Here is a 25,000-nt window from a genome sequence, read left to right on the forward strand (position 1 = left end):
GAAGGCCCTAAGGAAGTAAGGGAGGCTACGCTAAGCTCATTTTACCTTGATGTCTCCCGTACTCTGAAACACTTCTATACTGCATTCCCATTACCTTCAAAATACATTTGTTAAAGTTACGTTTTTTCTTTTCTTTTAGTTAAGGTTGTATTCTAGTGATGGGTTAACAAAATTTCTATGTTACCAAATGGAGGAACACTCTTGGGAACACGATTGATGATCTCTGTAAGTTTTGAAAATAAGAGTGAAAGACCATATTTTGAGACACTTCTGCGCTGCTCCTTTTATAAATTCAAAGCCTCTACTCGAAGCAACAGTACAACGGTTTATGATGAACTCTTTATCACTCTAATGACAGATTAACATGATTTTTACCTTAAGAAAAGAAAAAATCGACAACCCAACCAATCATCCATGTATAGCCTTTCAAAACAGTCGTATTGAGGAGAGCAAAACGTTTCTGTTCATAGGCCGCAGTACGATCAGCATCCTCACACGTCTCGGCGGCTTATCTCGACACTCAGACAGTCTCTTAGGGAAGGCATTGAGGTTTTCAAGTGTGTTTCCGTGATTCTTGGGACAGTTCAAGCACTCTGTGGTACTGATGGAGGAAAACGTTGTAAACACTCTACTAATAATGTGTGTGGTGCTTCAAGAATAGTGTTTATGAAAGCCCTTAACTCTCTCTCTCTCTCTCTCTCTCTCTCTCTCTCTCTCTCTCTCTCTCTCTCTCTCTCTCTCTCTCTCTCTCTCCTTCAGTCTTTCGTTAATATCACTGGCAATGTAGAAAATGTTTGCTTAGACATGGAACAGTTAAAAGAGAGAATTGGAGGTTAATTTTATTTCTTTACGCTTCTACAAAATAGTCTTAGGGACAGTAACAAAATAATGATAATAATAATAATAATAATAATAATAATAATAATTTAATATATTTTGTGTGATATTAGGAAGAATATAAAATGCCCAACCATGAAAAGAAAATAAGGATACAAGCAGAGAATAGGAAAAGGGTACATTAGGAAGTTATTTTCTAATCTACAAAATTATCTTCAGGGAAAGTCGTACAAAAATAAGGCTTACATATATTGTGTGTTATAAAAAGGGGAAACAAAATGCCTTGACGTGAAAAAAAAAAAAAAACAAGAGCACAAGCAGAGAAAAGGAAAAGAGAACTGCAGGTTATCTTTGTCCTTTGCCCGACTACAAATTAATATTATGAACAGCAGCGCAAAAGTATGAGTTTAACATTTTGCGTGTGGTAAAAAGGAAAACCAAAATGCCCAACAGAGAAAAAATAAGAATACAAAAAGAGAAAACGAAGAAAGAGAGAATTGCAGGTTATTTACTAATCTACAAAATAAAAAATAAAAAGATTCAATATATTGTGTAATAAAAAAAGCTTTACACAAAATTCCCAACAGTGAAAAAAAACAAGCGAGGAAAAGGAAAAAAAAATAATTTGAAGTTAGTTTTTTTACTCAATAATCTACAAAATTATTTTATGAGAGTAATACAACAATAATAAGGGTTTAATATATTTTGTATCATAAAATTGCCAACTAAAATGTTAAGGATACAAGCATAGGGCATTGATAAGGGCGCGTAGCTTCCTGACAAGAGCGAGGGAGGGTGCTGGTGGTATCGAGTGCAAGGGTGACGTGTCTGTAGATGCACTGACTCGTAATGAGGTGACACACGCTGCCCTCTATGAGCAGGATGCTTTTTACTTTGCTTCTGACAAATAATCTGAATTCTTTTATGTATTTATCAGCGGTGGTGGTGGTGGTGGTGGTGGAGGTGTCGAGTGGTGTTGAGAGAGGAAAGTCACTCATTATAATGTAGTGTGTTTTATCTCTCTCTCTCTCTCTCTCTCTCTCTCTCTCTCTCTCTCTCTCTCTCTCTCTCTCTCTCTAACAGCACCATCTATACACATCCGTTCACACACACACACACACACACACACACACAGACAGAGAGAGAGAGAGAGAGAGAGAGAGAGAGAGAGAGAGAGAGAGAGAGAGAGAGAGAGAGAGAGAGAGAGAGAGAGAGAGAGAGAGAGAGAGAGAGAGAGAGAGAGAGAGAGAGAGAGAGAGAGAGAGAGAGAGAGAGAGAGAGACTCCTCCTCCATGCTTAGAATATTAAAATCACAAAAAGTAAAAGAAAGAACTGGAAAAGAGAGAAAAAAAGCTAGCATGAGGTGAAAATACGAAAATATACTGTGTTCTAGACTAGAGAGAGAGAGAGAGAGAGAGAGAGAGAGAGAGAGAGAGAGAGAGAGAGAGAGAGAGATAAACTACCAGACAGATACAGAGATGCTAGACATTCAGACAGACAGATCGGCAGATTGTGAGAGGTTGACATCAAACATAAAACACTCAACACGACACAGCTGACTCGAGAACATAAATTAAGTCATACAAAGAACTATAAACAAACCTAACGAGAACACACACACACACACACACACACACACACACACACACACACACACACACACACACACACACACACCCGGTAGCTCAGTGGTTAGAGCGCTGGCTTCACAAGCCAGAGGACCGGGGTTCGATTTCCCGGCCGGGTGGAGATATTTGGGTGTGTCTCCTTTCACGTGTAGCCCCTGTTCACCTAGCAGTGAGTAGGTACGGGATGTAAATCGAGGAGTTGTGACCTTGTTGTCCCGGTATGTGGTGTGTGCCTGGTCTCAGGCCTATCCGAAGATCGGAAATAATGAGCTCTGAGCTCGCTCCGTAGGGTAACGTCTGGCTGTCTCGTCAGAGACTGCAGCAGATCAAACAGTGAAACACACAGTAATAAGCAGTGGCATCAAAAGTAATGACCTGGAAAACAAATATAAAAATGACAATACAATAAAACGACAACTATTGAGAGGAAAAATTTTTACGATAGAGAAGGATGATGATAATGTTAGTAGTAGTAGTAGTAGTAGTAGTAGTAGTAGTAGTAGTAGTAGTAGTAGTAGTAGTAGTAGTAGTAGTAGTAGTAGTAGTAGAAGATAGAAAAAGGACAACAATAAAATAATAATAATAATAATAATAATAATAATAATAATAATAATAATAACAACAACAAAAACAACAATAACAACAATAACAACAACAAATCAATACTAACGACACATAAAACAGCATCACCACAGATCAATAAGCGAGACAGGAGAGCGGAAGCCACGCCAGTCATCCCACACTGCCCCCCGTGATGTCACTTCCCGCACCGCCAAGGGACAGTAACCTCTTGACAGTGCGAGGCTGCTAGCGTGCCTGTCACCCGCACCCTGCATCCCTCACCCCTCACCCCTTATCGTCTACCAGCTCGTTTTTTTTTTTTTTTTTATCTTCTCTTCTCTTCTTTTATTATTTCCCTTCTATCTCCTTCTCTTCATTATTCTGTTCTCTTTTCTCTTCTTTATTATATTTTCTAACAATTTCTATCTTCTTTCTTCTCTATTCTATTTTCTCTTTCCAATCTTGTCTAGCAGTTCTTTTCATCTTCTCTTCCTTTACTATTCCCATTTTGTCTCCTATTCTTTATTCTGTGTTCTCTTTTCTCTTCTTTCTTATATTTTCTACCAGTTCTTTTTTTTTCTTTGCCGTCTCTTCTCTTCCTTCATTATTTCCCTTTCTCTCTCCTCTTCTTTCTTCTCTGTTCTCTATTCTCTTCTTTTCTATTTTACTACACTCATGTCTCTAGTTCTCTTCTATCTTCTCTCTTCCTTTCTCTAATTATTTTCTCCTTATCATCTCCTTTCCTCCTTCTCCGCTATCTTTTATGTATCCTTGATTCTTCTCGCCCCTCACTATTTCTCTTCCATTTTCTATCCTCCCTCATCTTCTCCTTCCTCATTATCCTCTATTTACCCTTTTCTTACCTCTCTTTCTCCTTCCCCATCATTATTTGTAATCTTCCTCCACTCTTCTCTTTTTTTTTCATTTTTGTATCCTAATCTTTCTCTCTTCTTTTTCCTCTCTTTTTCTATTCATATTTCTATCTATTTCAATCTCTCTCTCTCTCTCTCTCTCTCTCTCTCTTCCTTCATTCTTCGCTCCTCCTCTGTATTCTCTCATATTCAACTTCATTATTATCTTTTTCTTTCTATTCTCACGTTTCTATCCTTGTGTATATTTCTTCCTTTGCCATTTCCCTTCCTTCAGTATATTTTTCTTCTCTCTCTCTCTCTCTCTCGTCATTTACTGCCATCTTCTCCCTCATTACTGCTCTTCGTCTATCATCATTCTCCTTCTTTTTCTACATTAATTACCTATCCTTCCTTTCCCTTCTCTCATTCCTACCATTCCCTTCAGCCTTTCCCTTTATCCCACCTTGTTACCTTCCTTCTCTTTCCTTTCGTTTCGTTTCGTTTCGTTTCTTTTCCCTTCCTTTCTTTTCCTTTCCTTTACTTTACTTTTTTCTTTCCTTTCCTCCTCCTCCTCCTCCTCCTCCTCCTCCTCCTCACCTTCACATGTGGTGGCCAGGTGGAGGCAAAAAATCTGTATACCTGCCGCTCCACCTCACCAAGAAGCTATTCAGGTGTGTGTGTGTGTGTGTGTGTGTGTGTGTGTGTGTGTGTGTGTGTGTGTGTGTGTGTGTGTGTGTGTGTGTGTGTCATGTACCTTATGATGTGACATTTCGAAATAGAATTAGAAGATGGGGGATTAAGATGTAGCGGGTCGAGGAGGAGGAGGAGGAGGAGGAGGAGGAGGAGGAGGAGGAAGGAGGAGAAGAAGAAGAAAAGAAAGAGAAAGAGAAGGAGAAGGAGGAGGAGAAAGAAAAGATGGAGGAAGAAAAGGAGAAAAGATAGAAAAGGAAGAGAAAGAGGAGGAGAAGGAAAACGAGAAAAGAGAGAACAAGAAAACACGAACAAAAGAACATGAACAAATACAACTGGATACAAAATAACGATTAACAAACATGAGACGAGGAGGAGGAGGAGGAGGAGGAGGAGGAGGAGGAGGAGGAGGAGGAGGAGGAGGAGGACTGATAGGTAAATTACGGGCCATCAAAAGACATAAACGTCACACACACACACACACACACACACACACACACACAGGTTGTCAGACATTGAGCTATGTATGTATGTGATACAAGACAAACTAATCACATCTCTCTCTCTCTCTCTCTCTCTCTCTCTCTCTTGTCACGAAGCCACAGCATCTAATGAATCACTAGTTGTGTTATTTCTCTTTTTTCATTTTTTTTTATAACTTGAGAGGTAGAAAGTTTATCTCCTCTCTCTCTCTCTCTCTCTCTCTCTCTCTCTCTCTCTCTCTCTCTCTCTCTCTCATAATGGTTCTCTAAGAGCTTCCAAGAGAATCAAGGAAAAGAAATTATCGTGTTTATTTAAGTTTGCCCTCATTATATATACTCCTATTTCACACACCCCACCCTCTCTCTCTCTCTCTCTCTCTCTCTCTCTCTCTCTCTCTCTCTCTCTCTCTCTCTACCGCAAGACATCTTTACCATTTTCTCATTAAACAAATATCGATTTTTCTCAACTGCGGTAAGGAACTCATCAACTTACCTTCTTTCTAATTAGAGAGAGAGAGAGAGAGAGAGAGAGAGAGAGAGAGAGAGAGAGAGAGAGAGAGAGAGAGAGAGAGAGAGAGAATAACAAGAGGGAACCGCGGGAATTCAATTGGCCGCCTGCCAGTCATGTAAGAAGCGTGGGAGAGAGAGAGAGAGAGAGAGAGAGAGAGAGAGAGAGAGAGAGAGAGAGAGAGAGAGAGAGAGAGAGAGAGAGAGAGAGAGAGACTTTATCAATTAAGGAACCTGAGCGGAACAAATCAAGATAAAAAATTAAGGGAAGATGATTACGAAGAGAGAAAGAAGAAAAGAAAACGGAAAACATTATAATGGAATGCGAATACGAAGCAGGGAAAGGAGGAGGAGGAGGAGGAGGAGGAGGAGGAGGAGGAGGAGGAGGAGGAGGAGGAGGAGGAGGAAAAGTGTGCTTGACATGAGCTTGCAATAAAAATACCAAATCACTTACGCAAAAAATGACAAAAGAGAACAGGAAGAAAAATAAATAACGTCTTTAACAATAGGAGGAGGAGGAGGAGGAGGAGGAGGAGGAGGAGGAGGAGGAATGACATGCCAGTACCCGCAAGCAAGCACGAGAAAATGTTTTGAACTAGTGAACTGAAAGAAGTTGGAACAAAGCAAAGAAAGAGGAGGAGGAGGAGGAGGAGGAGGAGGAGGAGGAGGAGGAGGAGGAGGAGGAGGAGGAGGAGGAGGAGGAGGAGGAGGAGGAGGAGGAGGAGGAGGAGGAGGAGGAGGAGGAGGAGGAGGAGAACCAAAGAAACAACACCGAAGATAAGAAAAAAATGAGAAGTGGAAAAAAAGAAAAAAATTAGCAAACATCAGCATGAGAGAGAGAGAGAGAGAGAGAGAGAGAGAGAGAGAGAGAGAGAGAGAGAGAGAGAGAGAGAGAGAGAGAGAGAGAGAGAGAGAGAGAGAGAGAGAGAGAGAGAGAGAGAGAGAGAGAGAGAGAAAGGAAAAAAAAGAGACGAAAACAATAAAAAAAACAAGAAAAAACACAAAGAAAGAAGCCAAGCCATCAAACACAAGAGTGACGTGATGATGACAGGCGGGTGGTGGGCGGCGGGTGGTGGGATGCCGGAGCGGGGCGTGAGGAAGCAGGGGGCGGACGTGAGCGGAATGGGAACCGTGGCCTCGTCCCCTGTGTGGTCAGGTGAACGGCCGCCACGGAACCGCACTCACCTGGGAAGTTAACCTCGGGAATCAACCAAGAGGGCCCCATTTGAATACTGGAGCAAGGGAGCCCAAGGAACACAAAGGGATACAAAGGAAGTGCAAACAGTAAGATATCGTGAAGTCCTTACTAGGCTTTTTCGGTGTTATTGGTCTATTCTATTGGCGGGAGAGATAGGATAGCACAGAAAGAGGGAGGAGGAGGAGGAGGAGGAGGAGGAGGAGGAGGAGGAGGAGGAGGAGGAGGAGGAGGAGGAGAAGGAGGAGGAGGAGGTGAGAAAGTAAAAGATGAAGGTTGAGAAATAACTGGAGGAGAGAAAGGTAGGAGGGATGAAGAAGGAAGGAAGGAAGGAAGGAAGGAAGGAAGGAAGGAAGGAAGGGATGTAGGAAGGGAGGGAACGAGTGAGGGAGGGAGGGAAGGACGGAAGGAGAAAGAAAGAAGGGAAAGCAGGGATTAAGAAATGAGTGAAAAGAAAACTGAAAAAAAAAAAAAAAAAAAGTGAAGGATGATATGAAATTAAAGAAGAAATATGTGAAGACATAATAAAAAGAATAAAATAATTGCTAAATCAAAGAGAAAATATAAAAAGAAAGTCAATTAGCCGTCAAAACAAAAGAAAGAACTCTAAAAATAAAACAAATGACGAAGAGTAAGAAAACAAAGGAAAAGGAGAGAGGAAAGTAATTCAAAAGGGATAAGGGAATAATTTGGGAGGGATAAGGATGAGAGAGAAGAGAATGAGAGAGAGAGAGAGAGAGAGAGAGAGAGAGAGAGAGAGAGAGAGAGAGAGAGAGAGAGAGAGAGAGAGAGAGAGAGAGAGAGAGAGAGAGAGAGAGGTTTTTTATGTTGAACTTCATTACTTTCATACCTCCTCCTTCCTACTGTCCCCTCTCTCTCTCTCTCTCTCTCTCTCTCTCTCTCTCTCTCTCTCTCTCTCACGTGATAGAATGAGCGGAACAATTTACCATAAGTTGAAGAAAAAAAGCAATGGAGTAGATATGTGTGATGAGGATAGAGGGAAGAGGAAGGGAAGGGGAAGGGGAAGGGGATGGGAGAAGGGAAGGGAAAGAGGAGTAGGGAGACACAGTACTATAATGATCACGGACCGTAAAATAAGACGTGAAATTGCGATGCATCCCTACCGGCCCGGGATTTACCATGCATTCCACGTGGCAGGCCAACACGCATTCCACGCCTTAAATTGATATGCAATCCCCGTGACCGAAGCCTCTGCACAGAAGATTAACGCACTCCTGATATAATTTTCCCTCCTTTTACCTCCTCCCGCAACCTCTTACTTTTTATTCTCCTCGTCCTACTAATAAAACTGCTTCTTATTTCTACTACTACTACTACTATATTACTACTACAACTAATACTACTACTTCTTCCATTTCTCTTCTACCATACAGTCATAACAATAACTTATCAACGTGCTGCATTTGTTTCCACTGTATTTAATTAACGTTTTTCCTTCAATCTAATGACAACCTCCTTATAAACACATAGCCAGTGTACAAAAGGCGACTTAAGACTGAGAGAGAGAGAGAGAGAGAGAGAGAGAGAGAGAGAGAGAGAGAGAGAGAGAGAGAGAGAGAGAGAGAGAGAGAGAGAGAGAGAGAGAGAGAGAGAGAGAGAGACTAAACACAGTACAAATTATCAACGTGTTGCCTTCACCTCTACTTTAACACTTTCCTCCAATACAAATCATACAATGTAGTGACAGTTGGCAGAGTGAGTAGACAAGACGACCTGGGAGCGAGAGGACGCCATAAACACAGGAAATGCGAGGAGATAAGCAGACTTGTGACTACTCAGCCTAAAAGAGCCGGAGGGAGTGCTGAGTGGCGCCGCTGCATAGCCTGGTTACTGGTTACTGGTTACTGGCTCCTGCGCCCTTCCTGACCGTCCACCGCCAGGTATTATCATCATCATCATTTTCGATGGCTCAGATCTGATAAGCTTAACTCAGAGGTCATCATTACCATCCATCATTGTTATTATCACTATTCTCTTTTAATGGCTCAGATTTGATAAACTTACCATATTCTTAAAGCTTAATTCAGTAATCATCACTACCATCATCATCATCATCATCACCACCACTTTTCAATGCATGTGATCTGATAAGCTTAACTGAAGTAAGTACCAGCGACCCTGCAAGTGGCGTTCAGGTGACACACGCCATAAGGAGACATGCGCGCTCCCTCATTAGGAAACTCCAAGCAACAGCTGGCGGAGGAGAAAAAAAAAAAAAAAGGAATTATATATACTTCATCGCGACCCCACAGCAGCACACCACACTGCACCACACACTTCCTGGCTTCGTATTATATCTTGCAAAATATTTATTCGAGTCTTATATTGTGCGTCGTTGGGGGGATGATAGGAAAAAAAAGGGAAAAAAAAAAAAAGAAAGGCAAGAGGAAAAGTAGAGATGAATTTGTCGATTGGTCGTGCAGTGGTTCAGTTAGGTAAGGTTTGGCTGGAGGCAGATCATGTATCGAAATTAAGGTGATTGTTAGTGTGTGTGTGTGTGTGTGTGTGTGTGTGTGTGTGTGTGTGTGTGTGTGTGTGTGTGTGTGTTTCTTCAAGACCACGATGGCTTGTGAACATTCATTTTTTTTCTTTTTCTTCTTGGTGATCTTCTGTGCCCTCCCCGACCCCTCCTTTCCCACCTAAACACACAACTAACTATGTAGAATGTACAGAATGAGCACATGATGACGTACGAAGAACAAAATAAAATAACTCACAACAAGACCATTTAGAACAACATCCTTCCCTCAAGAACAAAACAACACACACACACACACACACACACACACACACACACACACACACACACACACACACACACACGCAAACAAGCAAGCGTATCGGCCCCTCCTGTTTACAAGTATCGGTTGTCTTGTTAAATTTACCACGCCGTGTTTTCTGTTCACATTCGTTATCTTATTTTTCAGGCAACGTGCAGGCCGGTGTGAGTAGGCAAGCAGGCAGGCAGGCAGGGCGAGGTGAGCTGCGGTGGGAGGGTCAGGGAGAGCACGTGGGGGTGTGAGTGGGTGAGTGGAGAGGTGAGTGGAAACGAGGAGGAAGGTTTCTGGTTTACTTTTCACTTTTTTTACTTCTTTCTGTGGCTATCGTCTGTCTGTCTGTCTGTCTGTCTGTCTGTCTGTCTGTCTGTCTGTCTGTCTGTCTGTCTGTCTGTCTGTCTGTCTGTCTGTCTGTCTGTCTGTCTGTCTCTCTCTCTCTCTCTCTCTCTCTCTCTCTCTCTCTCTCTCTCTCTCTCTCGCTTCTGGGTGATAAAATTTACGACTACAGTGTGTGTGTGTGTGTGTGTGTGTGTGTGTGTGTGTGTGTGTGTGTGTGTGTGTGTGTGTGTGTGTGTGTGTGTGTGTGTGTGTGTGTTGCACTTGAACGCCACACCTCATAATGGCTCACTTTACAACTGTGATACAAACATAACTGGAAGATTTGATTCTTTACGTTGCAATTCACTTGATATTAATCTTCCACTTTCGTCTTGCGGGTGGAAGGAAAAAACGACATTATGTAAACTTTTTTCTTTGCATTTCTTCAGAAAATACAAAAAAAAGTTGTATTTTAGTGGATATTAAAAAAAAAAACATCAATCTATCCATCTACTTATTCTTCTAAGACCTACCAACTGCCTATCTACATGTGTGTGTGTGTGTGTGTGTGTGTGTGTGTGTGTGTGTGTGTGTGTGTGTGTGTGTGTGTGTGTGTGTGTGTGTGTCCTGTCCTCTGCAACGGTTTCTCCTGAAGTATGGTAGCGTTAGGTTAGGTTGCCAGGTGTGTGTTTTGTTCCTTTATTTCTTTTCCAATTGTGTCCTTTCCCACGAACACATTTTTACTATTTCTTTCCTTGTTCCGCGTAACCTTCAGGGTCGTGAAGAAAATGTCCAATAATCATTTTTTTTAAAGATACGCAAAAAAATGTATAAAAGTTTGTGTTTCTGTGTTTATCTCCTCTTTATCTAAAATTTTACTATAATTCAACGTTTCCGTATGTGTGTGGCCAATAATTCTCTCTCTCTCTCTCTCTCTCTCTCTCTCTCTCTCTCTCTCTCTCTCAGTCCACCCCGGCGCAGCCACAAAAAGGATATTAAGCCAGCACACAAATCGCAGCTTAACGGCGACCACAAGGCAAACAGCGGTGTAAAACGAGAAATAAATCCATTGACTGCAAATCTAATCTTCCGCGGAGGCTGAGAACACAATGCCTTCCCCTGCATGGCCTTTCACCCGCGCTGACGAGAGAGAGAGAGAGAGAGAGAGAGAGAGAGAGAGAGAGAGAGAGAGAGAGAGAGAGAGAGAGAGAGAGAGAGAGAGAGAGAGAGGATGTGTGTGTGTGTGTGTGTGTGTGTGTGTGTGTGTGTGTGTGTGTGTGTGTGTGTGTGTGTGTGTGTGTGTGTGTGTGTGTGTGTGTGTGTGTCTGCACGTCATCCTCACTCTATAAATGCAGGAACTTTGTCAATGCACTGCTAAGAAGAAAAAGAAACAAAAAAAAAAAAGAAAGAATTTATGTAATGACTTTTCTTTCTTTCTTTTTTTTTTTTTCTGTTGCTTGTTGTGACTTGTGTTGTTATTTCTTGCTGGTGGTTCTGCTGGCTGGGCTCCATGTTATTTTTTCATCCTTTTTTTCTTTTTATCTTTTTTCTTTTACACGGATGAGAAGATAGATGAGAGAGAGAGAGAGAGAGAGAGAGAGAGAGAGAGAGAGAGAGAGAGAGAGAGAGAGAGAGAGAGATTAAATGAAGTAGTGAATAAGGAGACAAACAGAGGAGTAAATGAAAGAAGGAATGAGAGAAGAAATGCGGGAAGGAAGAGAAGGAAAGTGGGAAGGAAGGAATAAAAGAGGAAAAGAAATTAAGTAAGAGAGGAGGCAGGTATGGAGGAAGAAGGGAAGGAATGAAGGAGGAACGGGATGGATAAAAAAAAAAAAAGGATAATATGAAGGAAACGAAGGAAAAAACGAAAGAAAAGGAAAGAATGAGATTATTTCTTGATCTGGTAAGAATTTTCATTATTTTTCCGAGTAAGAAGATATGAGAAAGAAGAACGAAAGAATGTGTGCAGGAATGAGAGACGGAGAGAAGCGAAGGAAGAGATGAAGGAGGAGAAAAATTAAATTATTTCTTGATTTGCTGCAATTGTTTCATATTTTTTTGTTCTGGTGAGGAGTTACGAAGAAGACTAGAGAGAGAGAGAGAGAGAGAGAGAGAGAGAGAGAGAGAGAGAGAGAGAGAGAGAGAGAGAGAGAGAGAGAGAGACGGCGGGGTCTACTGATGTACATGGTGTAGATTCCAGGCTTCCCGTGGCTGTATGACCATTAAATCTTCCTCCTCCTCTACTACTTTCACCTCAACCACCACCACCACCACCACCACCACCACCACCACCCAGCCACACCCTCTCCCCTCTCCCCCTACTACTACCACCACCGCCGCCGCCGCCACCCACAACCCACACACAATCCCTCACTGCACATTTCTCATTCCTCGGCCGCTTTAACACACACACACACACACACACACACACACACACACACACACACACACACACACACACACACACACACTAGCAATCACGCACACATGTTTTCCTCCTATCTTGATCTTCACCACTCAGCATTTTACCACCACTATCACCACCACCACCATCACCACCACCACCAACTCCACCACAGCTACCACCATCACATGCCACAAATGAACGACAACACCCGTGGCAACAAAATACCACCACCACGACCACCATCACCAATACTTTCACCAAGAACCGTCCGGCCCGTAAGTCACTCGCCAGCACACACACACACACACACACACACACACACACACACACACACACACACACACACACACACACACACACACACACACACACACACACACACACACACACACACACACACACACACACACACACCTGCCCCCCCCACTCTCCCACACTCTTCCTCGCTGTCATCCTTCACATTATGTTCCCCCTCCATCATAAAGCGAAGGAGTAACACCCACGTACCCATCCCACTTAACACAGGTAAGGGCGACTGGACTCAGGTATCCCAGGCAAGTACACGCGCTGATGATACGCCAGGTAACACTAATAACTGCACCTTACCTCCTGCTGCGGGTCACTTGAAGCCCAAACACACGAACACACTGCTCACCTGCGGGAAGAGAGAGAGGGAGGGAAGATCGAATTAGTGTCTGCAGGAACCTTAGGAAAAGTTGAGGGTAAACTTAAGCTTCGTATTATTCTGTGCTTTCAAGAGAGGGACGAGGAAGAAAGTGGTTACCGTTTTCTTTAACCCCTTCAGTACTAGGACGCATTTTTACCTTGAGTTTTGGGTATGATTAAACTATTTTATTTTACATTAGGATGAATCTATGGAAGTTAAAAGAATAATGGCCACAGTCTTCACTATATTAACCCCTACATACTGAAGCTGTATAGAATCACCAAATAATAACCATAATTAATTTGGAACCATGTCATGGTACTGAAGGGGTTAAAGAGGAATGAAGGTACAGCGAGGAGAAACACTGCGAGGAAAAAGACTAAGATAATTATGATACTGATAATGATGGGGCTGATTAATACGAGGAGGTGGAGCAACCTGGAGAGGAGGAGGAGAAGAGGGCAAGGGAGGAAAGGAACAAACTGTGTAAATTCTCTTAAGAAAACAGTTGATATGTGTACAAAGATATTTAATGTGAAGATAAATGTTCACTTATATGAACGCACACACTCCGCTGTTAAAACGAAGAAACATTTCACGACCATTAAAAAAAGCTATAGGAAGTACGTGCCGAGAGAGAGAGAGAGAGAGAGAGAGAGAGAGAGAGAGAGAGAGAGAGAGAGAGAGAGAGAGAGAGAGAGAGAGAGAGAGAGAGAGAGAGAGAGAGAGAGTATAAGAAAATGACTTCAAGCGATCATCTAAACTAAATGATGAAAAAATAGAACAAAAACCCCAACAATAGACCATCACTAGGGTACACATAGTTCAAGACGAGAATACAATAATCTCACACATATAAAAACGAGTAATAATGGGGCCAAGAAAATGATACTGAGCATTACCGTGATGGATACACACACTACACACCACCACGAACCCCGCCAAACCATACACCGACACTTCCATTACTCCACCATCACCACCACCACCGCCATAACACACACGGACTCAGAACTCAAGGAAAAAAAAAATCAATATACAGCGTCACAGCGTCCACTATCTAATGAAAACTCAGGGGAATTACTGTCATTAGTAGCAAGTGCATTACGTTACACAAGACGCGGTACATTGGTGGTGCCGTAGAAGGATATGACATTCGTTACTCGCCTTTTGCAATTCGTTATAGGAATGTGGTGCTTGTGATTTATGAGTTATTTTTTTCTATTATACTTTATCATTTTGTTTGTTTTTATCTGCATCTTATCTCTTCTACTTGCTATCTCCTCTCGTGTATTTTTTCATTTATTTATTTGTCTATTGTCTATTTTTTTAACGGTTTCTTTTCATTATTTTAGCTGTATTGAAGTCAAAGGGATCTCTCTCTCTCTCTCTCTCTCTCTCTCTCTCTCTCTCTCTCTCTCTCTCTCTCACTACTACCATCAGCATCATCTACACAACAAAATCAACAACAATAACAAAAAACAACAACAACAACAACTACTACTACTACTACTACTAATAATAATAATAATAATAATTATAATACACTACTAATATAACTACCAAAATTCCTAACCACCACCACCACCACCACACCACGTGAACCATCTTGACCGGCAAATTACCATCCTCAGATCGGAAACATATTGTAACCATTCCTCAGCCGTCAACCTCCGCCATGCCAACCCCCGCGTGTCACTCCATCCGTCTCGCCTCGCCTGACTCCCCAGTTCACCGCAGCTCACTCTACCTCACCCCTCTAGCCCCTCAATAGCCATCTGTCTCCCTCTCCCTTCCTGCTTCTCCACATTTAGACAGGATGACATAACTAGACTACATGTAGGGATGAATGCACTTAACATACGCACACACACAGATAGATAGATATATAGATAGATAATAACAGACAGACAGACAGACAGACAGACAGACAGATAGATAAATAGATAGATAGATAGATAGATAGATAGATAGCAATTTCACCCACTTAAATTAATCAAACTAAAACCTTAAAACTATATTATGACAATCCCAGTATTTATAATAGATAAATATACATACATCTGCAGGCCATATAACACACACACACACACACACACACACACACACACACACACACACACACACACACACACACACACACACACACACGGTAGCTCAGTGATTAGAGTGCTAGCTTCACAAGCCAGAGGACCGGGGTTCGATTCCCCGGCCGGAAGGAGATATTTGGGTGTGTCTCCTTTGACGTGTAGCCCCTGTTCACCTAGCAGTGAGTAGGTACGGGATGTAAATCGAGGAGTTGTGACCTTGTTGTCCCGGTGTGTGGTGTGTGCCTGGTCTCAAGCCTATCCAAAGATCGGAAATAATGAGCTCTGAGCTCGCTCCGTAGGGTAACGTCTGGCTGTCTCGTCAGAGACTGCAGCAGATCAAACAGTGAAACACACACACACACACACACACACACACACCGCGTAGTGTAGTGGTTAGCACGCTCGACTCACAATCGAGAGGGCCAGGTTCGAGTCCCGGTGCGGCGAGGCAAATGGGCAAGCCTCTTAATGTGTGGTCCCTGTTCACCTAGCAGTAAATAGGTACGGGATGTAACTCGAGGGGTTGTGGCCTCGCTTTCCCGGTGTGTGGAGTGTGTTGTGGTCTCAGTCCTACCCGAAGATCGGTCTATGAGCTCTGAGCTCGCTCCGTAATGGGGAAGACTGGCAGGGTGGTGAATTACACACACACACACACACACACACACACACACACACCCGGTAGCTCAGTGGTTAGAGTGCTGGCTTCACAAGCCAGAGGACCGGGGTTCGATTCCCCGGCCGGGTGGAGATATTTGGGTGTGTCTCCTTTCACGTGTAGCCCTTGTTCACCTAGCAGTGAGTAGGTACGGGATGTAAATCGAGGAGTTGTGACCTTGTTGTCCCGGTGTGTGGTGTGTGCCTGGTCTCAGGCCTATCCGAAGATCGGAAATAATGAGCTCTGAGCTCGCTCCGTAGGGTAACGTCTGGCTGTCTCGTCAGAGACTGCAGCAGATCAAACAGTGAAACACACACACACACACACAAGTTGCCTGCCTACCTGAGCGAGTCAAATTTCCAGGTAGAGTTATTAGGACTGTTTATATGTGTGGTCGCGCGTGGCGGATTGGAAATTGGAAACACGATCGTAAAAGAATAATATTACGATTATGTGTCTTGTGAGGCTCAATTTCGATTTTTTTTTCCTAACTCTCTTTCTCTCTTGATCTTATTTTAGCATTGACTTACACGGCCCATCTATTCGTGCCACTCTCACCACCAGCACCACCACTACTACCATCACCACTACCATCCCCTCCGCCAACACCACATGAAAGGTTAATGAACTTTAGAGTGTGTGATATGGCTCCCAATACACACACACACACACACACACACACACACACACACACACACACACACACACACACACACACACACACACACACACACACACACACACGTGCAGCGATGACAAGAAAAAGAGGCGAGTGAAGGGAAGTCAAGAGGGTCGGAGGAGATGGAGGATGACGAGAGTAAAGAAAGACGCAGTGAAGAGGAGGATGAAGACAGGGAAGGAGAAAAAAAGTAAGAGAAAGAGAAGCAAAGGACGACAAAATATAGAGAGATTAGACTAGATAAGGAACACGACAGGGAGACAAGGACAGAAAGAAAGACGGGATGAGAGAGAGAGAGAGAGAGAGAGAGAGAGAGAGAGAGAGAGAGAGAGAGAGAGAGAGAGAGAGAGAGAGAGAGAGAGAGAGAGAGAGAGAGAGAGAGAGAGAGAGAGAGAGAGAGAGAGATTTATGCATACTTCCAACCACTACTATCAACCCTTTCTTCGTCCGACAATAAAGTAAAATAAAGCTGGAGCAAGTAAAGATCTGAACATGCCTTACTGCTAATTTGTGTACCGTAAGAGTAAAAGAAGACCATCGTATCTTTCCCCTGTACACGAGTTGTCTTTGAGTTAATCGCTATCGGGCAAGGAGAGAGAGCGAGGGAGAGAGAGCGAGGGAGAGGTGCACGTTGGGCTAAGCTCCTCCGGTGTACTCTAGCATTACTGTCATGACTGCGGGGACGGTGACAGCCAGGCCAGCGGGGACTCTCAACATTAACTAACCGCACAGTGCACATAAACGCCTCCCTCCGTCACTGCAGCTGCCGCCACAACATCACCAATCACTGCAAGCACGTTTACAGCAACGTTTGCATTACCAAGCGATCAACAATAATCACTGCTGCATTTACCACAAGCATTAGTGATTATGTGGCTAGGCTATCGGCAATTACAACGATGATTGCTGGTGTTTTCACAAAGGTGTATTGCCAATTATATGTTTACACTGCATCAAAAAATAGCTATGATTACCGATACTACTTTTACTACAACTATTACTGGCTGTGCTGGTAGAAGGTCAACAACAACAATTACTGAGAGAGTTTATAGGTCGATAGTTACTGATCATACCATTGTACTATCGACAATAACACTGATGCCGCTACAACAACAACAAATACTACTACTACTACTACTACTACTACTACTACGTTTCCACTCCACTAAGTTAAAACGCAGCTAGTTTATGGCGAAAGGGGAGTAAAGGTAAGCGGAACCACAGTTACACGTATCACAAAGCAAAAAACAAACCAAAAAACAGTCACACAAGAAAACTTTTACCCGTTGCAGCTTGAGGCATTGGACAAACAAATGAGGCCGCGATGGAATTAACAATACAGTTTATAGTTTTAAGTTTAACGAAGGGAGCAGCGTGATGTGGAGTTTAAGCAAAGGTTTGTACAAGTTTCTTAATCAACACAGCAATCCCACACGTGCGCTGGAGGAATTAGGGGATCGAGGGCAAAGCAAGGCGAGGGCGAGGCGAGGCAAGGGGAGGTGACTTGGCCTGGCCGCGGGGAACTTTGCAAATGTAAGGTATTTTTCTTTTCAAGACAAAAAAAGACTTTACGATCTCTCATTCTTTCGCAACTTGGAAGACTTTTATTTCTCCGTCTGTCTGTACTTTCATGTCAGTCTGTAGGCATGTGTGCGTAAATTCTTCTCTCTTTATCTTCCTCCTACAAAATTGACAGAATAAACAGAAAGAAACAACCCCACAAAACGAGTAACGGTCAAGGAGATTCATGGCACACACAGACACAGATCCACTAACGCGGCAGCTAACAGTATCAAGGACAAAAAGTACCGTAACGCTGCCTTATTCACATCGCCATTCCGTGTTCTGCGTACGCGAGTGAGTGGCGGGGTGATCAGGTGTCGGTCGGTCAGTGCCGGCGGAAGGTGACACGCGCACAACTCTAAGGGTTTTGAGCGGCAGGTGTGGCTAAAAAAGCACACACTGCGACACCAGGACAGCCACACTCATTCCCCAAGCGCCACCAAGGACAAGGCCACTACACATGTCACTAACCTTTCGACCTTCTCCCACCAAAATAAAAGCAATCTCTCCACGCCTATTGAGACTTTTAATACCTGGGCTGCGTGTCTAGCTACCTATGGGTGTGCACTTAGCGTGGCTGCACTGGTGATAAAGGGAAGACATGCTTCACGCTGCCATGAGTGACACCTGTTAGTGTTGCGAGGCGCGGCGTGGAGGCAACCAAAGGGGCGTAAATAGCAACGAATGAAAACTTGCAATGCTCAACATACCTATTCGACAAAACACCGGATCTCTCTCTCTCTCTCTCTCTCTCTCTCTCTCTCTCTCTCTCTCTCTCTCTCTCTCTCTCTCTCTCTCTCTCTCTCTCTCTCTCTTCGAGACACTTAGCCTTGTTACGAGGGATCAAGTGGCATTAGATAGAGATTAAAGTCTCTCCCATCTCACCTGCCTGTCTCGGGACACTCTAGTGTCGCGATCAGGTTTGGTCGAGTTGGTCTAAGTGAAGAGGGTCAGGCAAACATGTGACCTCAAGCACCGTGAGTTTCGCCTTCCTGAGATTGATAGTGACAGGGTTAGTTATCTTACTGGTGTTAGTCTGTTAGGTCTTGTATACCAAGCTCACCTTTGCGATTTGGCCACCTCCGGGAAGGTGGTTTGGCTCAATTCCGACAGCTCTTGAATGGTCCTGAGGGCCTGGGGCTCAGCGGAGATGCCCTGGGCTCGGGTCTTGCGAGGCTGGTCCTTGGAGGAAGACCCAGCCGAGTAGGGGATGACGCTCTGAAACTTGTCGAGCTGCGAACGAAGCTCCGTTATCTCGTCATCTTTCACCTTGAGCTTCTTCTCGAGGTCTTTGATAAGGTCGTCCTTCTTGGCGAGAATCTCCAGCATCTCCAAAGAACCCATGTTGGCGCGGGGATTGGCGGCTCTCTGCTCGACACCGTTCAGCGGCAGCGGCATGGCCCGACGCGCATCACCAGCACAGAAGCCAGACGCCGACTGACCGACCGACCGATAGACGGACCGCCCGACCGCACGCGAGCTGGCGGTGTTGATGGCGGCGTGTCGGATCAGACCTGTTGCTCTTGCTTTGTACGCTGTTGTCGTTACTGTTGCTGAATCGCCCAAACGTAACTTTTATGATTCTCTCTCTCTCTCTCTCTCTCTCTCTCTCTCTCTCTCTCTCTCTCTCTCTCTCTTCTTTCAGTCGAGGGCACAGATCAAAATTCCTTTCCACCAGTGGCCCAACACTCGCGGCACGAGGCTGCCACACACTATGGCGCAAATTTGAAGCAGACAACTTGGTCTCGCATACACAACAATTTTCAGAGTTCTGTTTCAGTGTGCGCGTTGGACTGGTGACGCGGGTGGAGAAGGGCTGAGACACGCAGACCGGCACCGGGCAACTGGAGCGATGAAGCAAGAGCGGCTGGGAGGGAGGCAAGGCTCGGCCGCCCCTGAGTGAGTGGAGAAGACGGCCCTCTGGTGGCGCGCGGGGGAAAGCCACCGACAGAGGCGGGGCTTACCATTCACCCTCCACCACTTCCACTGCCTCCACAACACAATAACAAACACTCAGGCTATTCACGACCACCCTTTTTCGCTGCACAAGCGGCTCTACGGAGTGAGAAAACAAATCCTCTCCCTCACAAAAAGCAGTAAGCGGCGGGCCACTTGTCACGGGAAATATTTTTGTCTCGAGAGATGACGACATATTCCCACCTGCACTCATAAAATTCAGGATTCGGTGAAATTCTCGAGCTATTTCAGAGAGAAGCAAAGTGAAGAGAAAGTGCAGAGGCGCGGGCCGCGTCGTCCATAATACAGCGCTACACACCGCTGCCGGGGGTGCGTCAGGTGGGTCCGGCAGGCGAGGCAGGTGAGGCAGCACGCGGCAGCCCCCACCCGGCCCGGCACACAAACCACCACCACCACCACCACTCCCTGTGTCTATTTTGTCTATATTTTACGGATGGGTGCGATCCGTCAGCGTCCAATCAGACGCCGCCATTAGTGTCGGAGGTAATGTTGTGCCATCTGTCCGGCTAACTCACAATACAAATGTCATCTTGTCCCCTCGCTTCTTGAGTGAGAGAGAGAGAGAGAGAGAGAGAGAGAGAGAGAGAGAGAGAGAGAGAGAGAGAGAGAGAGAGAGAGAGAGAGAGAGAGTGAGTGTGTGTGTGTGTGTGTGTGTGTGTGTGTGTGTGTGTGTGTGTGTGTGTGTGTGTGTGTGTGTGTGTGTGTGTGTGTGTGTTACGTGGGTGCTTCAGAATGAAATAAATTAAACCTGGAAATAACTCTACAAACCCCAACTCATGGCCAGAGCTCATGGGGAGGGCAAGGGAAAGCCGTAAAAGGCCGCGTCCCTCACCACACCTTCAGCTAATTAACAAGATTTCATTAAATCGGACTCCTCTCGCCGCTGCACCACTCGCACCACCACCATCACCACCACCACCACCACCATCCGTACGCAAAACAATGAACAATGCTTTCTTTCCTTCCCCTCACTCCCCATCTCCGCCTCCTTCACTCCCTCAGCCACTCCCACCTCTCCTCCCTCCTCCTTTTCGTTCACCTTACACCGTTTTCTCCCAATTAACACTGATTACAGCCCAGCCAATCACCGCGCCCAGACGCCCCGAGAGAGGAATGACAGCCTGAGTAATGGCCACCCACTCACACCCACCCGCACCCACACCCGCCCGCCTACACTCACACACACGTGGCCCCCTGCTCCTCCTCAGCGTTCCTCTCCCGCCTGCAACACTGAGCCTGTTTTCCTGACGTGGCGCAGGTATAAATAAAGTTCAGATCAGCATGTACGGTAATCAGGCTGAGGAAAAGTTGTATCTCTTTATTTCGGCTCGTAACTTCCTCGCAGGCTGGCATTACTTCGGCTTTTAAACTTAGAGAGACAGAGAGGAATGGAGAGACTCGAGGAAGATTTAATATATGGTATGGTCTTTCTTTATTAGTGTGGATGTGTTTGTTTAAGTAGCCTTCAGTCAGCAGATTCATTTAGAACAAACCACATGATACTAGCGATGGGGGTAATAATAATGATCGCGTACATGATTCTGGTACGTACTTAATGCTAAACGGAATCAATGATAATAAGGAACGAGCGGCCAAGAAAAAAAATAACAACAATTACCACTACTGCTACTTCTACTACTACTACTACTACTACTACTACTACTACTACTGCTACTACTACTACTACTACTACTACTACTACTACTACTACTACTACTACTACTACTACAACTACTACTACTACAATTACTATTATTACTACTACTACTACTACTACTACTACTACTACTACTACTACCACTACTACTATACGACTGCAATTGTTACTACTACTACTACTACTACTACTACTACTACTACTACTACTACAACAACAACAACAACAACAACAACAACAACAACTACTACTACTACTACAAACACCACCATCACCACTCCAAACAGCCAACCAATCATAACATCGATCAGCAAATCTAGAAACGGAGAGAGAAATGAGACAAAAAAGTGAAAAGAAAAACTAACACCCGAACCACAAGGCCCCACTCCCATCTCCCACAGCCGTTCTTAATCACCTGTCCGAGGGCAAGGAGGTGGCTGCTAGCGGGCCACTCCCATCACTCCCCTCCTATCACTGCCCCGCTGACGCAACCCGAGGAATGCATTACGGCTACGGGGGCGGCAGAGGGAAGGATAGGGGTTAGAGGAAACGAAAGCAAAGGTGGGCTGAGTATATGTGGAGGAGCTTATTATTAGTAAGTGGAGATTTATAAAGGACGTTGGATGGTTGGGATTAAGATGAAGGAAGGTGAAAATACAGGAAAGTGAGTGAATGAGGAAAATTCAAGTGGAGAGAGGTGTGAACAAGAGGTAAAATGGAAAGAAGTAAGAGTTAGGAAGGATTTGAAGGGAAAGAGAAGAAAATTTAAAGACAACACGAAAATTATAAATGGAGAGATGAAACACGTATGAGTAAATAAGGAATAGAAAAATAGGTAAACATATGAGTTATAATAAAGAGCGAAAAATAGAAGAATTAGAGGACAAAGAAGAACAAGCAACTAAGTGGAAAGAAAGAGAAATGGAACAGCCAGGGAAAGCGACACAAACAAGAAAGATAAAATGGAGGAAAAAAAGAGGAAGGAGGAGAGAGAAAAAGAACAGATAAGACAAAGTGGAAAGGAAACCAGAGAAGGGTACGAGAGAGAGAGAGAGAGAGAGAGAGAGAGAGAGAGAGAGAGAGAGAGAGAGAGAGAGAGAGAGAGAGAGAGAGAGAGAGAGAGAGAGAGAGAGAGAGAGAGAGAGAGAGAGAGACGGGGAGTGAGGGAGAGGGAAGGCCAAGGGGATTAGCTGGGGGGGGAGGGGTTGGCTCTTGGGGATGACAGGAGAAAATAAACAAATGCTTTATGTGTATCACTAATGCATTAACATGACTGACGCTGACACACTAGGCGGGGAGGGGCGTGGAGGGATGGAGGGGCGCGTGGTGAGGGTGAGAGAGAAAGACAGAGAGGGGAGAAATAAGTCACACCACCACCACCACCACCACCACCACCAAAACTACCACCAAACCTACAACCATCATCACTACCACCACTGCGATGTTGATGTTGATGATGATAATGATGGTAGAAATTATAACACCGTGAATAACAACACCAACACCAGTAACAACAACACTGAACCATCCAACACACACACACACACACACACACACACACACACACACACACACACACACACACACACACACACACATTCCCAGCATTCCCGAGGCACCTGAATTAATAACACACCGAGATAACACATCATGATCATTAATTTTTTTCACCCATCCATCCAGCCACGATTTTTCCCTCTTGTAGTAGATTATCTCCTGAACCAGTCCGCGTCCACCCTTCGCCACTCCCACTCGTAAACACAGAGAGAGGGAGAGGTAAAGGGGGACACGAAAATAGACACAATTCCTACTGTCTTCGTATTTTCACCTGTGCAATGAGAGAGAGAGAGAGAGAGAGAGAGAGAGAGAGAGAGAGAGAGAGAGAGAGAGAGAGAGAGAGAGAGAGAGAAAGTGGGGGGGAAGAACGGTAGCTAAGACGCGGTATGTCAACGAGATGGGCAGGTATGAAGAGTGGTGGTGGTGGTGGTGGTGGTGGTGGTGGTGGTGGTGGTGGGAAATGGGTGATGGGGATGATGTGTTATTTCAGGAGCGGGGTGAAGGGAGGGAGGAGAGGGAGGGAGGGAGAGGGGGAGGGAGGTGTGGAGGGAGAGGAGGGAAAGAGAAGGAAGGGGAAAGACAACGGTGTAATGAGCTGACAACACGAGGACGGGAGGAAGGTGAAAAATGTTGTAAAATGTGGTACGAGCAGACACGCCGACGGAAGGCTGATGAAGGAGGAGGAGGAGGAGGAGGAGGAGGAGGAGGAGGAGGAGGAGGAGGAGGAGGAGGAGGAGGAGGAGGAGGAGGAGGATGGACACCACGCCAAAACACGAACGTCGTCATGGACACCTCCTCTTCTTCTTCCTCCTCCTCCTCCTCCTCCTCCTCCTCTTTCTCCTCCTCCTCCTCCTCCTTCTTCTCCTCCTCCTCCTCCTCCTCCTCCTCCTCCTCCTCCTCCTCCTCCTCCTCTTTCATCCTTATCACTGAGGCGACGAGGCTGCAATCACCACCACCACCACCACCACCATCAACAAAAACAACAACAACAACTTTTCCCTTGACACCCGCCCTCACACAGCACCCTTCTACCAGGGGGCGTGACCTCGAGGGATCGGCGCCCCTTGGAAACTCTCTTCACTCTTGGTCTCTTAGTCGAAGGTCGCCAAGCCGCGCCTTTTGCAACCAATAACCGGCCTGGGAGATGCAGATTTATGGAGCCCGAGAGAACACTAACAAGAGGAGCGAGGGAGGGAGGGGAGAGAGAGAGAGAGAGAGAGAGGAGGCATGTGCAGAGATTGGAAAAGAGACGAAAGGAGAGAAAATTGAAGGAAAAGAGAAAAATTGAGACAAGGAGGGGAAGGTAAAAATGAAGAGGAGAGGCAAGTGCAGAGATTGGAAAAGAGAAGAGAAGAGGGAAAATAAAAGGAAAATGAAGATGAGGAGGAGGGAAAAAGAGAAAAATTAAGACGAAGGAAAGGAAAGTAAAAATGAAGAGGAGGGCGGGAAGAGAGGAAACAAGTGCATAGGAGATTTGAAATGAGAAGAGAGGAGAGAAAATTGAAGGAAAATAGAGAATAAGAGGAAGGAAAAGAGAAGAATTAAGACAAGAGGGAAGGGAAGGTAAAAATGAAGAGGAAACGGAAGAGGGAGGTAAGAGCAGAGGAGATTGGAAAAGAGATGAGAGGAGGGAAAATGCGACGAAAATGGAAAGGAGGAGGAGGGAAAAGAGGAGGAAAATTGATACAAAACCAAGGGAAAGTTACGTGAAGAGGAGAGGAAGAGAGGAGGGAAGAGCAGAAGAGATTGGAAAAGAGAAGAGGAGGAAAAAAATAAGAAAGGAAAATGGAGAGAAACTTAGGAAATGATGAGGAGAATTAAGGCAAAAGGGAGGGAGAGTAAAAATGAAAAGGAGGAGGGAAAATGAGAAGAGGAGAAAGG

The 25,000-nt window shown here is 44.8% G+C and overlaps 1 protein-coding gene across 2 annotated transcripts in view; it reads right to left on the bottom strand.

Moving 5' to 3' along the window:
- Nucleotides 1-25,000, bottom strand: part of LOC123520209 (cGMP-dependent protein kinase, isozyme 2 forms cD4/T1/T3A/T3B-like) — a 649,267-nt gene that overhangs the window by 467,777 nt on the left and 156,490 nt on the right. Inside the window, exon 1 of one of the 2 annotated variants that reach the window (XM_045282290.1) lies at nucleotides 18,992-19,818. The exons of the other annotated variant lie outside the window; for it this stretch is intronic. Coding sequence (XP_045138225.1) covers nucleotides 18,992-19,326 — 335 coding nt within the window. The 5' untranslated portion in view covers nucleotides 19,327-19,818. Of the gene's footprint in view, nucleotides 1-18,991; nucleotides 19,819-25,000 lie in introns of those variants that run through there. 2 annotated transcript variants of the gene reach the window in all.

This window comes from Portunus trituberculatus, chromosome 46 (genome assembly GCF_017591435.1).
Source record: "Portunus trituberculatus isolate SZX2019 chromosome 46, ASM1759143v1, whole genome shotgun sequence".
In the NCBI taxonomy this organism is placed as follows: Eukaryota; Metazoa; Arthropoda; class Malacostraca; order Decapoda; family Portunidae; genus Portunus; species Portunus trituberculatus.